Source organism: Corapipo altera, unplaced genomic scaffold (assembly GCF_003945725.1).
Source record: "Corapipo altera isolate COAL_440 unplaced genomic scaffold, ASM394572v1 22b, whole genome shotgun sequence".
Lineage (NCBI taxonomy): Eukaryota > Metazoa > Chordata > Aves > Passeriformes > Pipridae > Corapipo > Corapipo altera.
In genome coordinates this window covers 15411470-15431933 of record NW_020884876.1, presented here as the reverse complement: position 1 = coordinate 15431933, position 20464 = coordinate 15411470, and the positions used below count along the sequence as shown (strand labels likewise).

Genomic DNA, 20464 nt, shown 5'->3' with positions numbered 1-20464 from the left:
GAAGGAAGAAAGGGAAAAGTAACACAAAAGGAACAAACAGAAATATCCTTAGGATTCTGCTGAACAATATCACTCAGCCCCTTTGAAAGTCCGTATGATCATGTCATAAAATGGTTTGAAATCTAAAATCAAAATTGCAAGCGGCAAATCTATCCTATTATTTAAAAAATGAAGCCAATAAAAGTACTTACAACTTTGACTTGTAGATTCAATCAGCTTAAGTTGTTTTCTCCTGTCTCCTGTCTGATTTATGTTAATCTTTATTTTCAAGGTACAGGTTTGACTCAAAAATCCACTCTTTCTATAGACACAGAAGCACTGCTAGCGAACCTCTGAATTATCAGATGGATTACAATTTGCAAAAGTCTTTGTATCGGAGTAACACAATAATTTTGATTTATGATTCTCTTCAAGGATGCATCTTTATAGCCATTATCACTTTCTTAATGAAAATTTTTCAAACTTCTTAAGGAAAAATACTCTGATGTAGGCAATTGGAACAAAGGATGTGCTGGTTTTTACACAAAAATTGCAGAACGTGAGATCAGCAGTTGTGCTGGAGGAGGAGCTAAATGGAAATTCACCTGCAGGAAAGGTGAAGCACAAAGAAGCACACTTCTTTGTCACTAGATTTTGTAGCACTTAAGTTCTAAAGGTAGTCAGTATTAGCATTCAGAGAACCATTTAGACTTTCTATTCCAAAGAAGGCACCTGTTTCACATATCCTTCTATCTGAAAGACTAAAAGCCTCAAAATGTTCCTATATACTAACCAGATCTCATTTAGATGACATTTCTGCCATCCTCTCACAAGTGCCTATGTATATGAGTGCACACAGCCACCATATTCTTCCTTTGGTCTGGTGGACTTTGCAGGAGACAAACTGGATAAATTCCACTTCATAAGGATATCATTATTATATTTGAACAACTCTATTGTAGTGTGCATTCAATATCTATTTATTCCAGCCCAAAGGAAGAGAGAAACCTAAATGTGCCAAATCAAAAGAGTTGTAGAAAGAATATTGAAATGACTAAACCAGAAGAAGTGAAATCCTGACAATACATCATTATGAAAAACAGGAGAAGCTCAATAAACCTCAAACTGCACAACCTCCTATGTTTCCCCCACCCCCATTTTGTGCTACTGTAGAAATAAAGTTTGCTTAAATGAATTTCTTTCTAGGACAAATACATGAAATCTGCTTCTAAGTGCCATGGTGAAAAAATAAATGCCATGTAAAGATTTCCAGGATGCAGTAGGTATGTTACATACCATAACTATTTTAATAATAATTATAAACAATAAGCATATGTAATAACTTGCATACTCTGTTTACTGAAAACAAATCAAAGCTACTTCTCCTGTATGATATTGGTTATCACAGGAAGGACTGAATTCTGTGATAACAAAATGTATTCACAGAAACTAAAATTATATATAAGCATTACACACTAAGTAAGCTTGTATAAAAAACATTAAGATTGTGGCTCTTAACACATTTCACACATATATGCAATTTTGTCTGGATGTGTCAATGTGGCACATTTAGGTACACTCAGAATACGCGACTGGTAAGAACTGTGATTTAATAAAACAGAATCTGTATAACTGTATATATTTTTGTATACATAAAATCACTTTTTTTTATGTTTTCCCTCTCATTAGAACATGAGTTTAAAACAGGCTAAAAAAAAAATGTATCCAAGAGTAAATTGAAAATGTACTATTTTCAATGGTTTTCCCCTGGAACCAACATGTATTTAATGCAATTTTATTCGTAAGTTTAAGTTTTAGGCAGACTTAGGCAAATTCTGCAGTCATACCTTTTGTTAAGTTTGTTGTAAATAAAGCATAAATGGTATGGACAAACCATGAAGTATTCTCTATAAGTAGAAATCAAACATTTATATCTAGGAGGGAAAAAAGGTGCAGAAACAGTCACTATGAAATTTGATCTAGTTTTAGTTTGGGGGTTTTTTGCCTTCAAAATGAATTATGTTTTGGTGAACAAAATCTTTTCACTAATTTGTTTACTTTGTGCTGTTGGTTTTTTCAGTAAATGAGAGCTAAGTGCCAGGTTAGTCTTCACCTTTGATAGTAATGATTCTGTTTATGAGCAAGAAGAATCATTTAGATGACTAACATAACATTTACACTCATATTTTAATGCCAGTTTTGTCTACCTGGTATTAGTCACTGTAACAGTACTTTTGAAGACTGAAATTTTACACTTTAGAAGCGCAAGGAGTTGTTTTTTTACTTGGTTTGTTTTCTCTTTTGAAATCCCTAAGTTTTCTCAGTTACACACTACAGTAATCTAAAAGCTATGCTTGGAAAGGATGGAGCTACATGGTTCCTTGAAAAAAAAAACCACCCACCACCAATATGGAAGAGAATTTTCATTTATTATTAGTGTGAAATTGGCAAAGAACAATAAGAACTATGGAGCAACCTGTAGCAGTGCAGTCCCCTGTAGCAAAATGCAAGGGGTCACGCAATTGCTCTTTAGGATTCCATCATGCAACAGGTATCTTGGAAATGCTGCAATCCTCTTTCTGGCTATCAAAGTGCAGTCCTCTATCTGGCTATTCATGATACAAACTTATTTTAAAAGAACCTTTAAGTTCCTTTATGTTTTTTTCCACCAAAAAACCTATCATTTTTGCTTGCATTTGCAATAATGCAGACAGAAGATATTACACGTTCTCTGTTGGTATTGCTTCCAAAGGCATGATGGCAAGTATACCCATTAAAAAAAGTATAGTGTGTAGAAGTGAGTTCTGCTTCAAGTGGTGTAAATCATCCAAACTGCAATACAGGACTCTTCATACATTCACTCAGAGAGGATGAAAAATTTGAGAATATCAAAACCCAAGTGATTGTTCAATTCCAATGGAAGAAATTAGATGGTAATTTATAATTCAAAAGGATAAATATCATATTACTTATTACAGTACTTGATATCCAGTTTGTGAAATTTGTTTCAGAATCGGAAACCGAGTAGCTCAAATCAACAGTTAATACACTGAAAATAAATTCTTCATCTTGAACTTTAGCTAGCACTACTTTGACAGGCCTTTTGGTTTTTGTTTGTATCTCACTGAGAGAACCACAACCCGACACAAGAAATCAGTATAGAACTTGCATAAACATATTGTAAAAATAATTCTTTCCTTCTGTTTTTTCTCTATTGTTATTCATATTCTAAATCAGACCAGTGAATATTATCACACATAATAATCCAAAACAATCACCTCACTTCCTGATGTAACTCAACAGAGTTTTATTAGATGGATGCTTCAGAGACTTGTAAAGAAAAAGTGTTCTAACACCTGCTCCAGGCTTTTGAGAAGTAATTGAGCCAAAACAAAAATCAGGCAATTTGCTCCAAGCCTGAGTTTCTCTGCATTGAAAAATAAGCCCAAAGTTCCCATCAGAGAATTTCCAGTCTTACTGCTGAGTAAGCATCCTTCTCTATAGAGCTCTTGAATCATAATTAACATGCAGAAGGATAATTGCAATGTTTAGAAACATTTCTTCCAGAAATCATTTTAACATAACCAGGCAGCCTCAGATACACATATAAAGCATAACCTCTATGGACTGTAATTCAAACACAAGATTTGTTCCATTGGTTAATCACAACAGAAAAAACATGAATCAACCAGATCCTCCTTTGACTAGCTTTTCTCCTAAATTATATACATATTTAGGAAGACATAAGAAGTTTAATGAAAAAATCTACAGTGCACAGAACTAAGCAATGGCGAACAGGTAATGACCAAGTCAAATTTTTAATTTACTTAGATTTTAAACACGTGTAGGTAGAAAAATTTCAATTCTGAAATTCAGAACGCTGCACAAGACTATCTGTTACAAGGAAGAATAAAGTTGGATCTTCTACCAGCACAACAGGAAATGGGTAGGAAAAAATGTCTGATGCTGAAAAAATAATAATAATTTAAAACCAGTAAGGCTAGTTCATAACTCACATTTCCAATAATTCTATGTTTTCCTTTATGTGTATTACAGTAGACAGGTTTTGAAAGCCATAATTAGTAACTATTGCTACACTTTGTCAATACAAGGTAGTGTGAAATACTGGTCAGTCCAAAATATGGTCTCTTATGATCCCAATGCTAGCAAGGTAGAAAGCAAGAAGACCTGCTTATTGACTTATTGATTGTACAGGAAAGATCTAGGTTATTAACAAAAATGTAGCAAAAATCACACACTGATACATTTTCCTAATTGTCTTTCCTTGGAAAACCAACTGAAGCAGTTGTTTTGGATTTGCAGGGCAGTTTTATTGATACAAATAAATAAAAGACAGGGGGTGAATGCATGAATTCCCAGGTGGGAAGACAGCCACAGCTGACTGTCAGTCAGGAGTACCAGGAAACAGGTAGACAGAAGTGAGTACAGTACAGAAGAATGATAGAAATTAATGCCACATTACTTTCAAATACCTGCAATTAATTCAGTGGTTACCCCACCAATGGAATATTTCACTGCAATAGGTGAAAGAGAACACAAATGTGGATCAGCAATCCGTTTGAGCAAATGCTCTTTCTCCCTCCTTTGTCTCCTATGCGAAAAAAGCAGAGCCCACAGTGGTGTAGGCATGGCACAGCAGGGCCACAGGCGTATAGCTATAGGTCTCCTACATTTAGTTTCCACTGTAATTGATTAAGCACTGAGTCAAGTTAACCAAATGGAAGAGCAGCATTTTGCCATACTCCTGCCATATTGATGAAATACTCCATTATAGACACTAAAAAAAAATTAACTTTCACAACTAGAGCTACCCAATTTTATAGTTACATGAAAATAATTTTAAAATATTCTAGTTAGCTTGATTTTATAATAGCACATGTTCAGAAACATACTGGACAGACACTGTTTTTACTTAGAAACATCTATTACAAATAATTTCATATTGAAATCATATCTAAATACTTTAAGGTTTGTCCTTTCATTTGCCTAAAGTAGTTAAAATTATATGCAAGGTAAGAAAAGTCTTTGCAACATGCTGAATTTCTGCACTCTCAATGGACAGCAAAAGCGAACAGTAAAACTGAAGTGTTGATTTCCACACACATACCCCACTCCTCTAGGGAATGTTTGGTTCTAAAATCTCTAGATTGAATAGGTAAATACTAACTAGCATCTGGTGAAAAACAAACAAATCAAAGCTATTCCTTCTCATTATGTCTAGATAAGACATATTCAATGTTCAACAATTCAGTTCAATTTGTAATAGCACAAAATGCAGAGTTAATGTACCTAGCATGCAAAATTGCCCAAACATACACTGCAAACCTCAGGTGTCCTCTCTGAATAAACAACTTAAGAGAATTATGAAATATGAATCTGTATTTGCAGAATCTTTGCTATACCTAATTTCAAAAATAGGTTGGTACAAAATCCAGTGATATCCTGGAACGTTTACTTTGCTTTGGGGCAGAAGTTCCACGTACAACCAAGGGTGGAATACACAACACACAGATGTAACTCCAAACCTTTTTAACTTATTCATACAGGCAAATGAAAGCAGTAAAAGACAATGTTTTAATTACTCTAATTTGTATTTTTAGATAAATACTTTCTAATTTTTCTGTCCATTGAAATTTTTACTGTGTGCAAGAGCTGACACTGCACAGAACACAGCTCTTGCCTTTCATGTATAGTTTACCTGACTTTCAATTTTGTTTTTTAAGGTGCAGTATTTGTTATTTTGCTTTCTGCCATGCAATATTAACCTGCAAGGTCAGATGTTTGCTTTTGCATGTATACACACATACATAACCTCCCGTTTTCCAAAAAAAGCGTTTGGAAACAAAAAGCACTGGACAACAAACAAATCTGAATTTCCAATCAAAAGTCTTTCAGCATTAGAAAAGCTCCATTGGCAGATAGCTTCACATAGAAAAATTGATCCAAAACAATGAATGATGCTATACATCAGAAAAAGGTTAAGTGCAACACTGAAAGAGTGCAACTTAAAACAGTGCAAGTGTCCTGTTCTAATAAGGAACTATACTGATTACTGCAGAACATGTTAAAATAAATACTACTCAAGGCCATGTTTCTCATGTCAGTGATTATATCTATGATTTGTCACAGTGTAACCCACAAATCTGACTTTAAAAAAGGAGAAAAAGTAATAGCAAGTCAATATAGACTTACAGTAATTACAGACATACATTCAAAACTCCTAAAAAAATAATAAATACAATTCACTGTGATCAAGCTTTTAATTCTATAACTATATAATTTTTAATAATAGACAGTGAGTCTGAAAGAGATTTAGCCATATTCTATAACAGGCTGTAGAATATACCACATTCTACACCTTTTTCCCTGACTTTTTTTTTATTCTCTTCTTAATGTAAAAGAGCAGAACCTAACATAGAACTAGTATTTTTAATTAAAATCACAGTTCGGTCTTTTGGTTTTATGGCTCCAAGAACAAAAGAGTTTTACAGTGTGTACCCCACAGACAAAAATATTGTAGGGAAGAGTTTTAAAGATACTGTGCTTGCACTGAATGAAAAATATTAAATATTTAGATACAAATATAATACATGGTAGATATTTAGGCTTGGATGCAAACAGTTATTGAGTTTTTATCTTTTACCTCCTGTATATCCTGGCTTTTTGGCATAGATTTCAGCCACATCTGAACCAAAAATACAGAAAAAAGTGGGTTAAAACCAAAGAACTCCAGTATAAATCATATTTTGCCTTTCCTAAAGTTTCCCTTCTTCATTTCCTAGAAACCAAAAAGCATCTAGATGTAAAGTCCTGGTTTCAGTGAACCACAAATCCCTGTAAAAGCAATTCAGAATTCAGTCCAAAATGATGACAGATACATAGCTTTATACAATACAGCTGTTATGATTTGGGTAGGGCAGGGGGAGAAAAATCAAGCAGTAATTCCATCATAAGCCAAAGTGTTAACGTAACATTAAACTCTTGTGGAAAGCAGGTGAAAAAACTGCATTTGTTATTTGCTTATTATTATTACACATATTACAGTAAAAACTAATTGTACATTTATACTTTATGATGAAGTTTACATGGTAAGCATAATATTCAGCAACAAAAATTTAAAATCTGATTTTTATAATGAAAATATTACATAATGAATATATGGTTAAGCGGATTAAAGTACAGTATATTTGATACCTTAGTTTTCTTTAAATTCTCTGCAAAGGAAATAGATTCCACATACCTTTGAAATATTACTTGATCGACTTGTGGAACGGCCTGGGGATTTATCATTCTGGAAAACAAAATTAAAAGATGAAAAAAAGTTATGTCATTTGGATTCTACATAATTGTTTTTGTGATTGTGACTGCAGAGAGTTTCTCTTCGTCTATTTTTCTTCCGTTTGGCTACTGACTGTACAATGAAAGACAGTTCAACAAATAAACCACTACAATATTCTTTCAAATTACATGAGTAAAAGTTGAAAGAAATTTCTGTAAGAAAGAGGACAAGGGGACATGGGCTCAAGCTCTGCCAGGGGAGGTTTAGGTTAGATGTTAGGAAGAAATTCTTTACAGAGAGGGTTATCAGGCATTGGAACGGCCTACCCAGAGAGGTGGTGGATTCACCATCCCTGGAGGTTTTTAAAAAGAGATTGGACGTGACCCTTAGTGCCATGATATAGTAATTGGAGTTGGATCAGGGGTTGGACTTGATGATCTTGGAGGTCTTTTCCAACCCAATCTATTCTATGATTCTATGAAATTAATGCTAGCATGTAACTACTGTTGGTTTGTTTTGCAGTTTTTTAAAAAAAAATAATTTTTGAATGAAAGATCAATGTATCATCAGAGCTTCTCACGAAAACTAGTACTTAGGTATGAAAAGGAATGTTTCAGGACAACTAATAAAAACCTCCTAGTCACACTGGACACATTCCTGCTTAAAAAGTTGAATTCATCCTCTCAACAAAATTAACTGTACTAGATTACTTCCTGGCCAGATATGTTCTGAGAACAATAAATTGTAACCAGGCAGAGATGTCATTCAATTTAACACCTACTCCTCCATCCCCTCTCAGCCTTGCAAACAACACATACATACAATCCACCACCACAAGCTGAAATCCATTAATAAAGTGTATGTTGAAGAGCTACATTTCTAAGCACATGCTGTTTTCTGGTTTGGGGTTTTTTTTTATTTTTCTAGTAATCCAAAGGAAGGAGTGAAGCAGTGGTTTAAAAATTTGTTCAGTATTTACACTTTTCTCGCAATAGATTCAGCTTAATTTGCACTAAAAAGGTAAAATATTTCAGAAACAGGGCCCATCCCCTTGGTAAATGCATGTATCTTAAGGAGGTCATGAAAGTATTTTTCTCAGCACTGAGAATGTAGGTTCAAACAGTCAGGTAAAATATTCATGTCAACAAGATTGATTTTTACCTAGAAGGAGTTGAACTAGATATCATGTGTGTAGGTTTGTTAGATAACCTACTTAGGGGAACAGGGGATCAAAATCCAAAGTAAAGCTTTCACCTCTGTAGCTTAATTTGCAATTCATGTATCACTGTGGCAGGCAAACACATACATTAATAATTTCATGCATACATGTCCACAAAAGGCTTTCAACTTGACTATGACCCATCTCCCCTCAACTTGAGTGTAAAGAGCTAAGAAAAATATAGGAGCTTCCAGCTACAAAAGGCTCATGTCTAGTCTAGGAATTAGCATATTCCAAATAAGTTGTAGCACAGAACAGCTTTGAGTTTGCAAAAATGACCAAAAAAACCCCTTAGGCAATTTGTCAGCAAACATTTAGAAGAAAGCACTTTTATTTGTCATTTTTGTATTAAAAAAGTTGCTTTGATCTTAACTCCAGTAAGCACACCTATATGAAAAAATAATTTTAAAACTACTTGTTGTTCCATATACCTACACATCTCGCTTCAGACTGTAGGTAGCTTATGTTTTTATTGCATTCCTCATGCCACAATTTTTTTTGCGCTGCAAATATTAATACACTGAACTCTTTCTACTCTGTCTTCACTAGCACTAAGTAGACTCTTGCCCTCAAAATCTAGCATCACTGAACTCTCTGACCACACAGTCCTCTCCATTTTATTCTATCATAGCAGCTAATTCTCAGGACTGAACCATCTTCAGGTTTGTTTGTCAGTCTCATCTTTTTTTTAAGACCAATTTTAAAAAAATGACTTCTTCAAGTTATGCATTCATTTATTACACTTTGCCCTTTAGTTTGCCCCCATTTTGAACAGGGAAGTGATGATCCTTTCTGACTTGCAGTATCCTATGATTCAAATATTAATCCTATGACACATTATCCACTATAGCTCTGGTAATTGCTTATCCTTTCTCAACAACATTATATAGAGTTTTGAATGTCTGCATTTATAACCATAGGAAATACAGCCTGGATATTCTGGATACAATGTTCAGAGGAACTCTGTTTTGACCTCAAAATAACAGGAGTTATGGACCCATGAAATTAATTCCCATTTTGTAGTTCAAAATTATGAACAGGGATCACAGTTGAGAAGCTCCCTGCTAAAAGCATGCAGCCTTTACCCCCATCACTTGGACTAAAAAAATACATTGTATTTTCTGACAGTGTAGCGAACTCTGGAACTCCAACTTCCTTTACCATTCCGTCATTCAAGACTAATTTTCAAAATCTGTCTCTTGACTAGAGTTCTTGAGGCTTTTTACATAATTCATTCTTCTTTCTGGCACATTATCTCCTTCACTTGAGCTACAAGTTTCTGACTCTCTAACTGAAAACGCCCAGCATCCACACTCTGCAAAGTACTAGTTCATACATTAAACAGTCTAAATAGAAAGAGTGCTGGCCCTATAGCTTTTAGAAAACCAAATAAATAAATTTGTCATTACTAGGTTCAGGTATTTGGTGGGGATTTATCCTGACAAGCACAGAAATAGAACACTAAATGTTGCACTAAAGAACTGTACATCAAAGACAGAATTCTTTATTGAAGTTCCCACTGAACTTGCATGACTATTCACACAAAGAAAGAACAAAATACAGAAGTTATGGCAGAACCACTTTTGAAATGTATCCTTAAAGAATATCTGTGCTTCTGTTTAATGATTTATCTTTACAAAGTACTCACATTGTTAGGATTAACTGATTTTTGTTATATCTGTAAGTGAAGAGAAACTATCTTTATTGAAGAATGCTTTTCCTACAAGCTCGCTAAACATTGATAATAGGATTCTTTTGTACACATTCGATATAATTTACATTTTAAAAGTTATCACAGGTTCATAGAATTACAGAATTTGCAGAGTTGGAAGGGTTCAATCAGGATCATTGAGTCCAACTCCTGGTCCTGTGTTGGACACCCAAGAATCACACCATGTGCCTGAGAGCATTGTCCAAATGCTTCTTGAACTCTGTCAGGCCTGGTGCTGTGACCACTTCCCTGGGGAGCCTGTCCTAGTACCCAAGAACCTAGTTCTTTTGGATGAAGAACTTATTCCTGATGTCCAACCTAAACCTCCCCGACTTAGCTTCATGCTGTTCCCTCAAGTCCTGTCACTGGTCACCACAGAGATCAGTGCCTGCACCTTCTCTTCCCCTCACAAGGAAGTTGTAGACTGCAATGAGGTCTCCCATCAGTCTCCTCCAGGCTGAACAGACCAAGTGACCTCAGCTGATCCTCATACAGCTTCCCCTCAAGGCCCTTCACCATCTTTGTGGCCCTCTTTCAGGTGCTTTCTAAGAGCTTAATATCTTTCTTATATTATGGTGCCCAAAACTGTACACAGAACTCCAGGTGAGGCTGCATCAGTGCAGAGCAGAGGAAAGACACATCCAAAGGATATATCCAAAGATATACATGTTCAAAAATCTATTCAATTTTTTGTGTATCAAGGAGATATTTTATCACATCCTTCCAAACAGATTATTTCAAAGAAAGTAGCACTGACCTTTTAGAATTACACTTCTCACCAGGAATTATTTAATGTCTGTAATGAGGATTTTTGACGTCCCTGACTGAGTTTTCTAAATTTACACACACACAGTTCTGGCCCTTGAGTAAAGTTAAAAAAAAATATTCAGAGAGATCTCTAAAATTCTTAAACAGTGTTTTGCTCCAGTCAACAAAACAGCAAAACAACTCCTCACAAGACTCCTTCTGGACAGGTATGAGCTTTTTGGGTTGTATGTTGTATTATACAGTCCTCAATTAAATGCCCTTTCTTACTACCAGACATCCTGTACCACCAATATCTCATCTCTTCTATCCTGTGTTACATCCAGCAAACACTCATCAGATATCTTTTAAAAAATGTGATGGCACAGAAACGAGTTCCTGTAGCTATTCTACTGGAATATCAAGAAAAATCAGTCTGTGTTTGTAAATTTCCTAAGAATTCAGTTTTTCCAAGATCATTTACAAGGATATAATTGAAAATGTAATTCAGCCTTCAAAATAAATTCTGGGAGGAAGACAAAGGGGAAATAATGCTGCAAAATTTCAGATTATGACATGTTCATGAAAGTGCTTTTGGAGGACTGTTATAAGCACTGTCCTCTCCCATCATACCAAGAAAGTGACTATTTTAAATTTAAGCCCATTAAACTTTCTAAAGCTTAGATACAGCTCTTTTTTTTCCAGTTGGGAAATGTGCCTTGCATTGGTAACGAACAATTGTTTTTGTGGTTTTCTTTAAAGCAAGAGAATAAAACTCTGTCTGGGTAGAGGAACAGGTTAATAATAATAAATTTCTAAAATACTGCTGTGAACAGTTCAGGTTCCCATTCTAAAGGAGAAAGCAGTAGATTAGCTAGTTGCTTTCTGACTCATATATAAATATTCATACGCACGGTTAATGATTTTAAGTATTGCTGGGTAGCACAGCGCATTTTAAACTAATCCATTTGTCTGATTTCTTTCCCTAGCTGCCCCTTGTTTTGCTCTGGCTTTGAGCATCACTCGGGGCTGACCCATGCAGCTTGCTAATGGATTGCACTTCATCTCTCTGAAGTGAGCAAAACAGCATCAAGAATTAATCAGAATATCTCAGTTCACAGCAAAATCTTAAGCAACAGCTTTTGTCATACAAATACATCCAAACCACCCCAAAAAACCCCTTTGTAGAGAATATTTTGTCTTTCTTTTCTTTTCTGTGGGCTCTAATCTTTGCATCCCAGTGGTGCCACGTGCTGCTTCACACAACTGCACACAGTCCTCAGCCTTGTAGTTCTATATATGATTGTAATGACAGATTTTCATCTACAAGTCATGTCGTAACACATCATAAAAATAAATGTCTCCTAAATGTAAGCACAAACCAAACACAAGCCAAACACAAATGGTTTTGGCTGCCTAAAGTGCCTTCTGCACAGGAGCTGCTTCTCTCAGCACCTTTTCACTTCTGGAATTAACAACAGGAGCAGAAACTGCTTTCATTTTATGGCCTGAGCTATCAGATATGTAGGTGATCTCAAATAGGAACATCAGTCACTGAAAGAGCAGGACTTAAGATTATTAAAATTGATGTATGGACTTGATATACTTATTTCAATTCCTCAACATGAAAACAGAAAGACAAAATCACAAACCAGGCAACATTTGCTTTAACTGATAAACAAAAACTCCAATGTCCATAATTAATTAAAACATAAACACACTGTAATTACTAGGCATCATGCATAATTTTACTGTGGAACCCAGAATGTTTTCAATACTAACAAACAGATTCAAAGTGACAACTCACAGAAAAAAAGCTCACTGGAAATATCAGACTGTGAAACAGATGCAACTCTTAATTAAAATAATAAAATAGAAATAACAACAATTATTAATAAAATTAATCAAGAAAATATATATAATATTTACCATTTCTATTATCCATATATACTGTATTGCATATATATAAGTAAAACATCTAAAATTATATAGCTATCTATTTATATTTACTCTTTATTAGTCATCTGCTACTGCAAATAGCCAGAGCCAGGATAACAGTCTTCCATGGTGCACCTATTGCTACATTATTCAAAAACTATTTCAGTTTCTTGTGTTGGGGTCTAAATTATTAAAATAAATACAAGCATATTAGTATTTATTTATGACTATTTACACCAAGAAGATAACGACAATGTCACTACTGACAGAGCAAACAACCTACCTCTTGGTAGCTCGGACCTGTATAGTCTGTTCTCTACGGGAAGGGGGTGGGGGGAGGGGGAGTGTTGGTGATAACATACTAACAAGTTTCAGAGTAACTGGCAATTCCCAAATGGCTCTGATGTGGGGAATTTCAGTTCTGAAAGGAAGTCAAAGCAGAATTTAGCTCTAAAACAATACTGAGAAAACAGCCTATCATCAACTGACAGTTATCTTTTATTTTTCGTGTAATTATTTTCTGTGCTAATTCTTTTCATACTTTCAGATATCCAGCAGTCAGCCATATAATTCCTCTTATAAATTAATCATCCCACTAAATAACCAAATATAACATTATTGGTAGGTAAGTCTGTTTTTGAAAATGTAACAAAATTTATCTCCCTTCTTTGTAAACAAACAACTTGCCATTCCAAGAAATTTTAACTTCACTTTTTTTGTTCAACATTCATGTCAAATCACCTACAAGGTCACCAGGGAAAAGACAAAAAGAGAAGGTAAACCTAAACAGACTGAAGGTCTCTGTTGTAACGCACAACTGTGGAAAACCAGCTGATTAACACAAACAAAGCTTCTGAGGGTGCTGAAGCATTTCAAAATGCCTTTCTGACTGTCATCTGTGGAAACAGACTACATAATCCAGTGTGACATAAAAAAAGCTAGTTTAATTACCCTAGAAGTTGCATGTTTGCCACATTTATACGTGGGTAGAAGAGTATGTGGCACTGATCAAGGAACCTACACATTGATAGGCTACGTAATGTACAGATGCTTTACTTGTCATAGGCCCTGTTACTTATTATGCATCTAAGAAATCCTTGTGGCCAGATTTACAGGACAGAAAACCATAAAAATTTTACATTGGTACTTCCACTGCAATAAGGAGTTAAACATTTTAGGAAGTTATTTTCTTTTTCATCATTTAATTCTCTAAACAAAAATCTACAATGCCATCAACTGCATGGCACAGACACATTGCTGTGTTACTTATAGCTGCATCTTGTGCTGGTATCTCTAGTCTGCTAGATTCCTATCTCCATATCAGTCTCAGTGTAGCAAGTTATTTTCAGTGTAAGCTGCTAATAAGGATGATATATGTAACAGAATCTGATTCACCATCCTTTTGAGTTGAAAATGCTAATTACAATTTAATGAGGCTCAGAGCAATTTCCATCACAGGCCAAGATGCATCAATAGCATGCTTGCTGTTCAGGCTTTCATAGTGATGCTTCTACCTGCAATTACATGCATATCTTTCATGTTACAACATTCAGTTACTTTCCCTACGTTGCACATATGTCCAAGGTCAAAACTGATTTAAAACGGCAATAAATACACCATTACATAAAAAAACCCCTGAACCCAGCATTGAATCAACCTTGACACAAAGCACAGACATGCACAGAATACAGTCAGAAAACAGTACACATTAAACAGTCACCTGACATAAGTGAAATTCCTTTCTCAGATCACATAAAGAGCCAGATTTTAATTTGTTGTGCCATAAGTAGCAAAAATGAAAGTTCCTAGAAATCCTTGCCAAAAATACAAATTAAATAACCATGAAGCTGGAAATTGGTTCCACACAAATTAGTAAAAAAAATGTCTCATATAGTTGCCCTTGACTGATCATGAGGTAAGAAGCTGGTCAGAGGCTTTTATTGGAAAATTACTTCCGGTAATGCTTATTACGAATAGGAATGAGGTTTGTGCTGGTTTTGGCTGTGATAGAGTTAATTTTCTTCGGAGTTGATAGTATAGGACTGTGTTTTTCACTGTACTAGAAACAGTGTTGATAGTTCAGGCCCATTTTGGTTGTTGCTGAGTAATGCCTACACAGAGTCAAGGTCTTTTCTGCCTCTCACCTCAGCCCACCAGCGAGGAGGTTGGGGGTGCATGAGGAGTTGGGAGGGGACACAGCCAGGACAGCTGACCCCCCTGACCAAAGGGATATCCCAGACCATATGGCATCATGCTCAGCATATTAAGCCGGGGGAAGAAGAAAGGGGAAACATTTGGAAGTGTGGCATTTGTCTTCCCAAGTAACTGTTAAAAATGAGATATAGCTCTGCTTTCCTGGCAGTGGCTGAACACCTGCCTGCCCATGGAAAGTAGTGAAAGTAGAGAAAGTTGTTTTGCTTTGCTTGTGTGTGTGGCTTTTGCTTTACCTGTCTTTAAACTGTCTTTATTGCAAACCAAAAGGCCTCTCACTTTTATAATTCTCTACCCCATCCCAATACAGGTGAAGTGAGTGAGTGACTGTGTGGGGCTTAGTTGCCAGCTGGCCTTAAAACACAAGAGGTTACAAGAACTAAACTGAAAAAGGCCAGGATTTCAGAAGACCAATATATAAGGGTAAGCAAGAAGAAAGAAACCATCTATGTTGCTAAGGATAGACTTGGGCAACAAGCAGTTCACTGTTGTGTAGCAACAGCCTGGTGCCAGTAGATCTTTCTGTTTCCTTGATCTAGGGTAATAGACAGACTAAACCTACAGGCAGAGAGGTTCATGGCACTCTTCAAAAAGAAATCAGTGTTATACCACGCAGCTCACTTCCAAATGACAGCATCTATCAGAACTAGGGACATCAATATCCTAATCAGTTTCTAGGTTAACATACTCTAAAACCCCCATATTTTCAAATTATTGTCTCCATTGTTTAAATGATGCCAAATTTTCATATTTCACAGCTAATTTCACTCACTGAATCCATCAGCTGACAGTACTTTAATCTTAAGAAAAATCACAAGCATTTTATTCATGGTTGTTCTCTATGAATAGGTATATTCTAAAATACCTAGTATGCAAAAATTCACATCTAAAATAGTATCCGTTCTTGTCAACTCAAGAACTGTTTGGAGAACAGCAAGCATCAAGCATAACACTGCATGAAAAATCTACTAAAATTATCTGCCTATGCTCTTCAGATTATACCTTGGGGGGGAAGAAAAAAAAAGAAAAAGAAAAAAGGCTGCTAAAATGATAGTTCCTAGTAGTGCTTTTCTAACAGGAGACAAGTGATGCCTGTCAAAGCTGACCACATAGTCAAAAATTAAAAGCTGCAAAGACAGATAACGGACAAGTGAAACTTGCCATTACCTTCTTATTAAAAAGTCACAGGGAAAAAGATAGGAAGACTATAATTTAAAAATCAGTAAACTGCTAGTCTGTAGTGACATACCCTGCTATTATGAAGATGAATGAAGTACGATCCACAAATGAAACTGAATGAGAAAATGCAGAGGGATAATATTAATTAAAACTGAAGAAAATGTTATGAAAATAAATAAATTTTAAAAAGAATAAGGCAAATACAAAGGAAAAGAGATGGAATGAAAAATAAACATGGAAAAATGTTTTCCCTGTTTTGTCAAGATATGAAACCCTATAAAGAGTAACATTTTCTCTATGCATACGGGCATTTTAAAAAGCTTGGTCTTTAGAGACAAAAGTGATCCTACAGAGAGGGAGAGTAATTGCATGAATCCATCACTGTTAAGTTTTTCACAAGAGAACTGTGGTTGTTGACACTCAGTACAAGGCTCTAATTTCTCTGACACATAGTGTCTGTAGATTTAATTGTTAAATTTAGAAATATGTCTTCACCTACAAACACCTTACTAATGTTTTTGTTTTCCACTGCTATTTGCCAAGTTACTTCTCTTCAGGAAAAACACAGAGCTTTTAATTATTATTTTATCCATGTTTAATTTGCACCATCTTGCTATATTAATCAGAGCACTTTAGTTAAAACAGTAAGCCATATAATTTGTGATAGATTTCCACATGTCAAAACCTTCTTCCTTCTGCTGTTTGGTTGCTAATGTCTAAATTACCTGGCAATTATAAACAACCTGCATGATTGCACTAACATTTGATTTACATTCATTTAATACCAAAGTCATGGTATGGGGATTTTGTGTTTGGGTGTGGTTCATAAAGATACCTTACCTTGAAAAACTGAAAATGTTTTATGCTTTTTTTTCTTGGCATTACTCAGCTATAGAAAATGAAGACAAACACTAATTTCCATATTCTTTTTTCTATAAAATACAAATGCAGCAGTCTGCAGGTTTTAATCTGCCAATCTGCTTTGCTAATGTAGGACTAGCAGTTCACCTTTGTTTCATTACTTCTGCATAGGTGTGATATGTATACGTCACTGTACATCTCTTGGTTTCAAATGATAATTATCACTTCTTTTCATACTGTGTTACCCTTCTTAAATGGGTTTGACACAAAGAGCAAAAAGTGAAATAGGATCTTTCTCACTATAACATCAAATTATCATTTTGTCTTTTTTCTGTGATGAACAGAAATGGAACACAATAATTTCCCTGCAGCACTCCTAAGTCAAATGGGTCTATCATTTAGACACTGCTATCATTTACAGATAATGTATTTAAGCATTTCCATCCTTAATCAATAAAGATCTGTTTTTCCATTCTATCCTGTACATTCTACCCTGGTTTTCCATTCTATCCTGTACAACATGACAGCACTTTAGTACACTGCAATGCCACAGTCTGCTCAGCGGGTTTAGGGAAGGTAAATGGATTTACTCTGGGCAGTGCATGGGAGAAACAACAAAATTCTTAGGAGGTTAAAATACAACTTTTACTTGCAAACTTTAGAACATTCTGATAGAATAAGGCATTTGCCAAAGTTTAACTTGGCAGTCTTTAATTTACGCACACACAACAGGGCATTTAATAAGGCATCGACTGGAATTTTTTGGTCCTGCTTACAATATATGGTCCTGTTTACAATATGAAGAAGAAGATAGGAGAAGAAAGAGAAAGAAAAATGAGACAGAGAAAGGTAGATAGTCACCACCCTAGGATCTAGTGTGGTCTCAGCAGCTTTTAAATCTAGGGTAGTGGAGCAGACCATGTGGAACAGATTTTACCAGTTCAGGTCTGCTTGGGCCCTCCCCCAGGTGAGCTCACACTAATTTCAGCAACAAAGTCTTGTGCCTGCATTTTACACAGAGCAATGTTCCCTGCAGGCCCACGTGCTCGGCCACCCCCATTACAGTGTGGGCTGGGGCTGACTTTTCAAATGCTCATGTGCTACATAGTGCAGCGTGAGAAGGCTCAGGGGGTGGGGGGAGCAGCGTGCCATCCCACCTACACAGCACTTATCCTGTTCCCCCACCGCTTCTCACCTTGTCGTTTTGAGCCAGTCAACCAACCACTCCTCTGGTCTCTTGCATACACTAGGCACTCTATCTATTTTCCAAAGCTCCCAGTACAAGATGAAACTTTACTTTTCTGTAAGACTCAGCGAATCTGAAGTCTTTTCATCACCATGTTGAACTCCAATCAATGTTTGTTCAATTATCAGTCTGAATACTCTTGATTTTTCTCTCATCCGTGACATCCTTTTCTCGTCCTTCAGGATGCTACCCCAAACACCTGGTGTCTGCAACGAACCTCTCTTGTAAGAACACTCTTGGTGGTCAGTACACATATTTCAGCAAATAGTTGTAAGGAGTAAGGGATAGCGATTTTTTTGCAAGAAAGTAAACATGGCCTGTGGTCCATATAATTTTATTTTTAATTCATAGTATGGCAGGCATTCGGTTTTATCTTTGTTAAACATTACTATATGCAGATTTTTTTTAATTGAAAGGACCAACTAACTTGTTTCAGAAGGTGGAATTCAGGGGTCACTTTTCTGTCTGCCTGTTATTGTGACCTGCTGGATTCCAGTCAATTAGTATACCAGAGATGAAAGACTCATGATGGTCAAGCAGTTTTCTAAAAGCCGAAAGGACAAAAGATTAAATACACACAGTGCCTCAATTACAATAGAGCTATAAAACATTACTTGATTATGTGTTGTATCTTCAAATATCACAATTTTTTATATCTTTTATCTGATTACAAGTTTTATGCCTTTAGTGCCCCTTTAACTCAAACTCCTTTGAGTAAAGGGAAAAATTAAAGGAAATAGCACTTTCCCTAGTCCTCTAAAGGATGTCCAAGCATTCAAATCTTTTTAAAATACAGGTTCCACCTTTCACTGGCAAATTTGATTCATTATTCACCCTGAATCCACTGAACTCCAACTGCAACAAGAATAGGAGGAAAGCTATAGATAACTAAGTTCTTAACCATAAATTCTATATGTTAAGTAATAAAGCTAAGAAAAAAAAATGGAAACAGAACTGGACAAAGAACAACCTGTTTGACTATATGCCTGGCTTCTGATACAAAGCAAACCTGTATCTCAAAGATGTCCATGAACAGAACAGAAATACATGCAGAAAAACAGAGCTCAGAGAGAATACTGACACTAGACAAGAGTAGGAGTAAGAGAATTTATGTTGTACTTTGGTGGTCAGGATTGCTACTGCTGAATGCAGCTGAAAAATCATAAATGTTACCAACTGAGTAATTTATTCTGTACCAGCAGGCCCTGTAAATCTTGGTGCTATGGGCCTAGCATGTCTGAAACCTTACAAGCTGAAAATAAAAAAAATGTAAGGACATGAAGATACTTTATGCCAATTGAATCCAAGATGCACATAGATTGCACAGATATATTCATTAGTATCTTTCCTATCTCTTCTGGAAATCCCTAAATTCATCTTAATGCTAGACAACTGAGGTTAACAAATAATTAAGCAGATTTTGGCTTATCATTTAATATAATTAGTTTAGTTATTATGAAGTTCATAATTTTCAACATAAATGTAAACATTGCAACTCATCCCTCTTTAAATATCAAAGCAAAATATATACTTTAGGGCCTGAATGACAAAATTCCTATAAAATTCTGTCCAGTAAAGTTCTATATGAAAGTTCCTGGAGTGATATATTTATTTTACTTATTTATATATATATATATATATTCAGGTGTAGAAAATTTGAGAAAAGACAGTTTCAAGTTAAAATATGTCTCTACAACCACTTCTCTGTTTTAGAACTAACACTGAAGTTAATTCAAATCTTCTTTCTCTGTACGTCAATTCATCCTTTATAAACCATAGAATCATAGAATTGTTTAGTTTGGAAAAGACCTCTTAGATCACTGAGTCTTACCGTAACTCTGGCACTACCAGGTCTACCACTAAACCATGTTCCCAAGTACCATGTTTACAAATCTTTTAAATATCTCCTAGAGTGGTGACTCGACCACTTCCCTGGACATCCTGTTCCAATGCTATATCAGTTACCTCTAGAATATTTTATGACAGCAATTTTTTTCCCCCTCTGCTTTCTGAAATATTCATTATATTCATTAATAAAAGCATGCTGTAGAAAACACAATTAAGTTGGGCTTATTC

At 35.5% G+C, this 20464-nt stretch overlaps 1 protein-coding gene across 8 annotated transcripts in view; it reads right to left on the bottom strand.

Annotated features, from left to right (window-relative positions):
* The window catches only part of MARCH1 (membrane associated ring-CH-type finger 1), a 227003-nt gene that overhangs the window by 37450 nt on the left and 169089 nt on the right, over positions 1 to 20464 (bottom strand). For all 8 annotated transcript variants that reach the window (XM_027635489.1, XM_027635495.1, XM_027635494.1 and 5 more), the window contains one exon: positions 7241 to 7291. In XM_027635489.1, coding sequence (XP_027491290.1) covers positions 7241 to 7291 — 51 coding nt within the window. The remainder of the gene's footprint in view (positions 1 to 7240; positions 7292 to 20464) is intronic.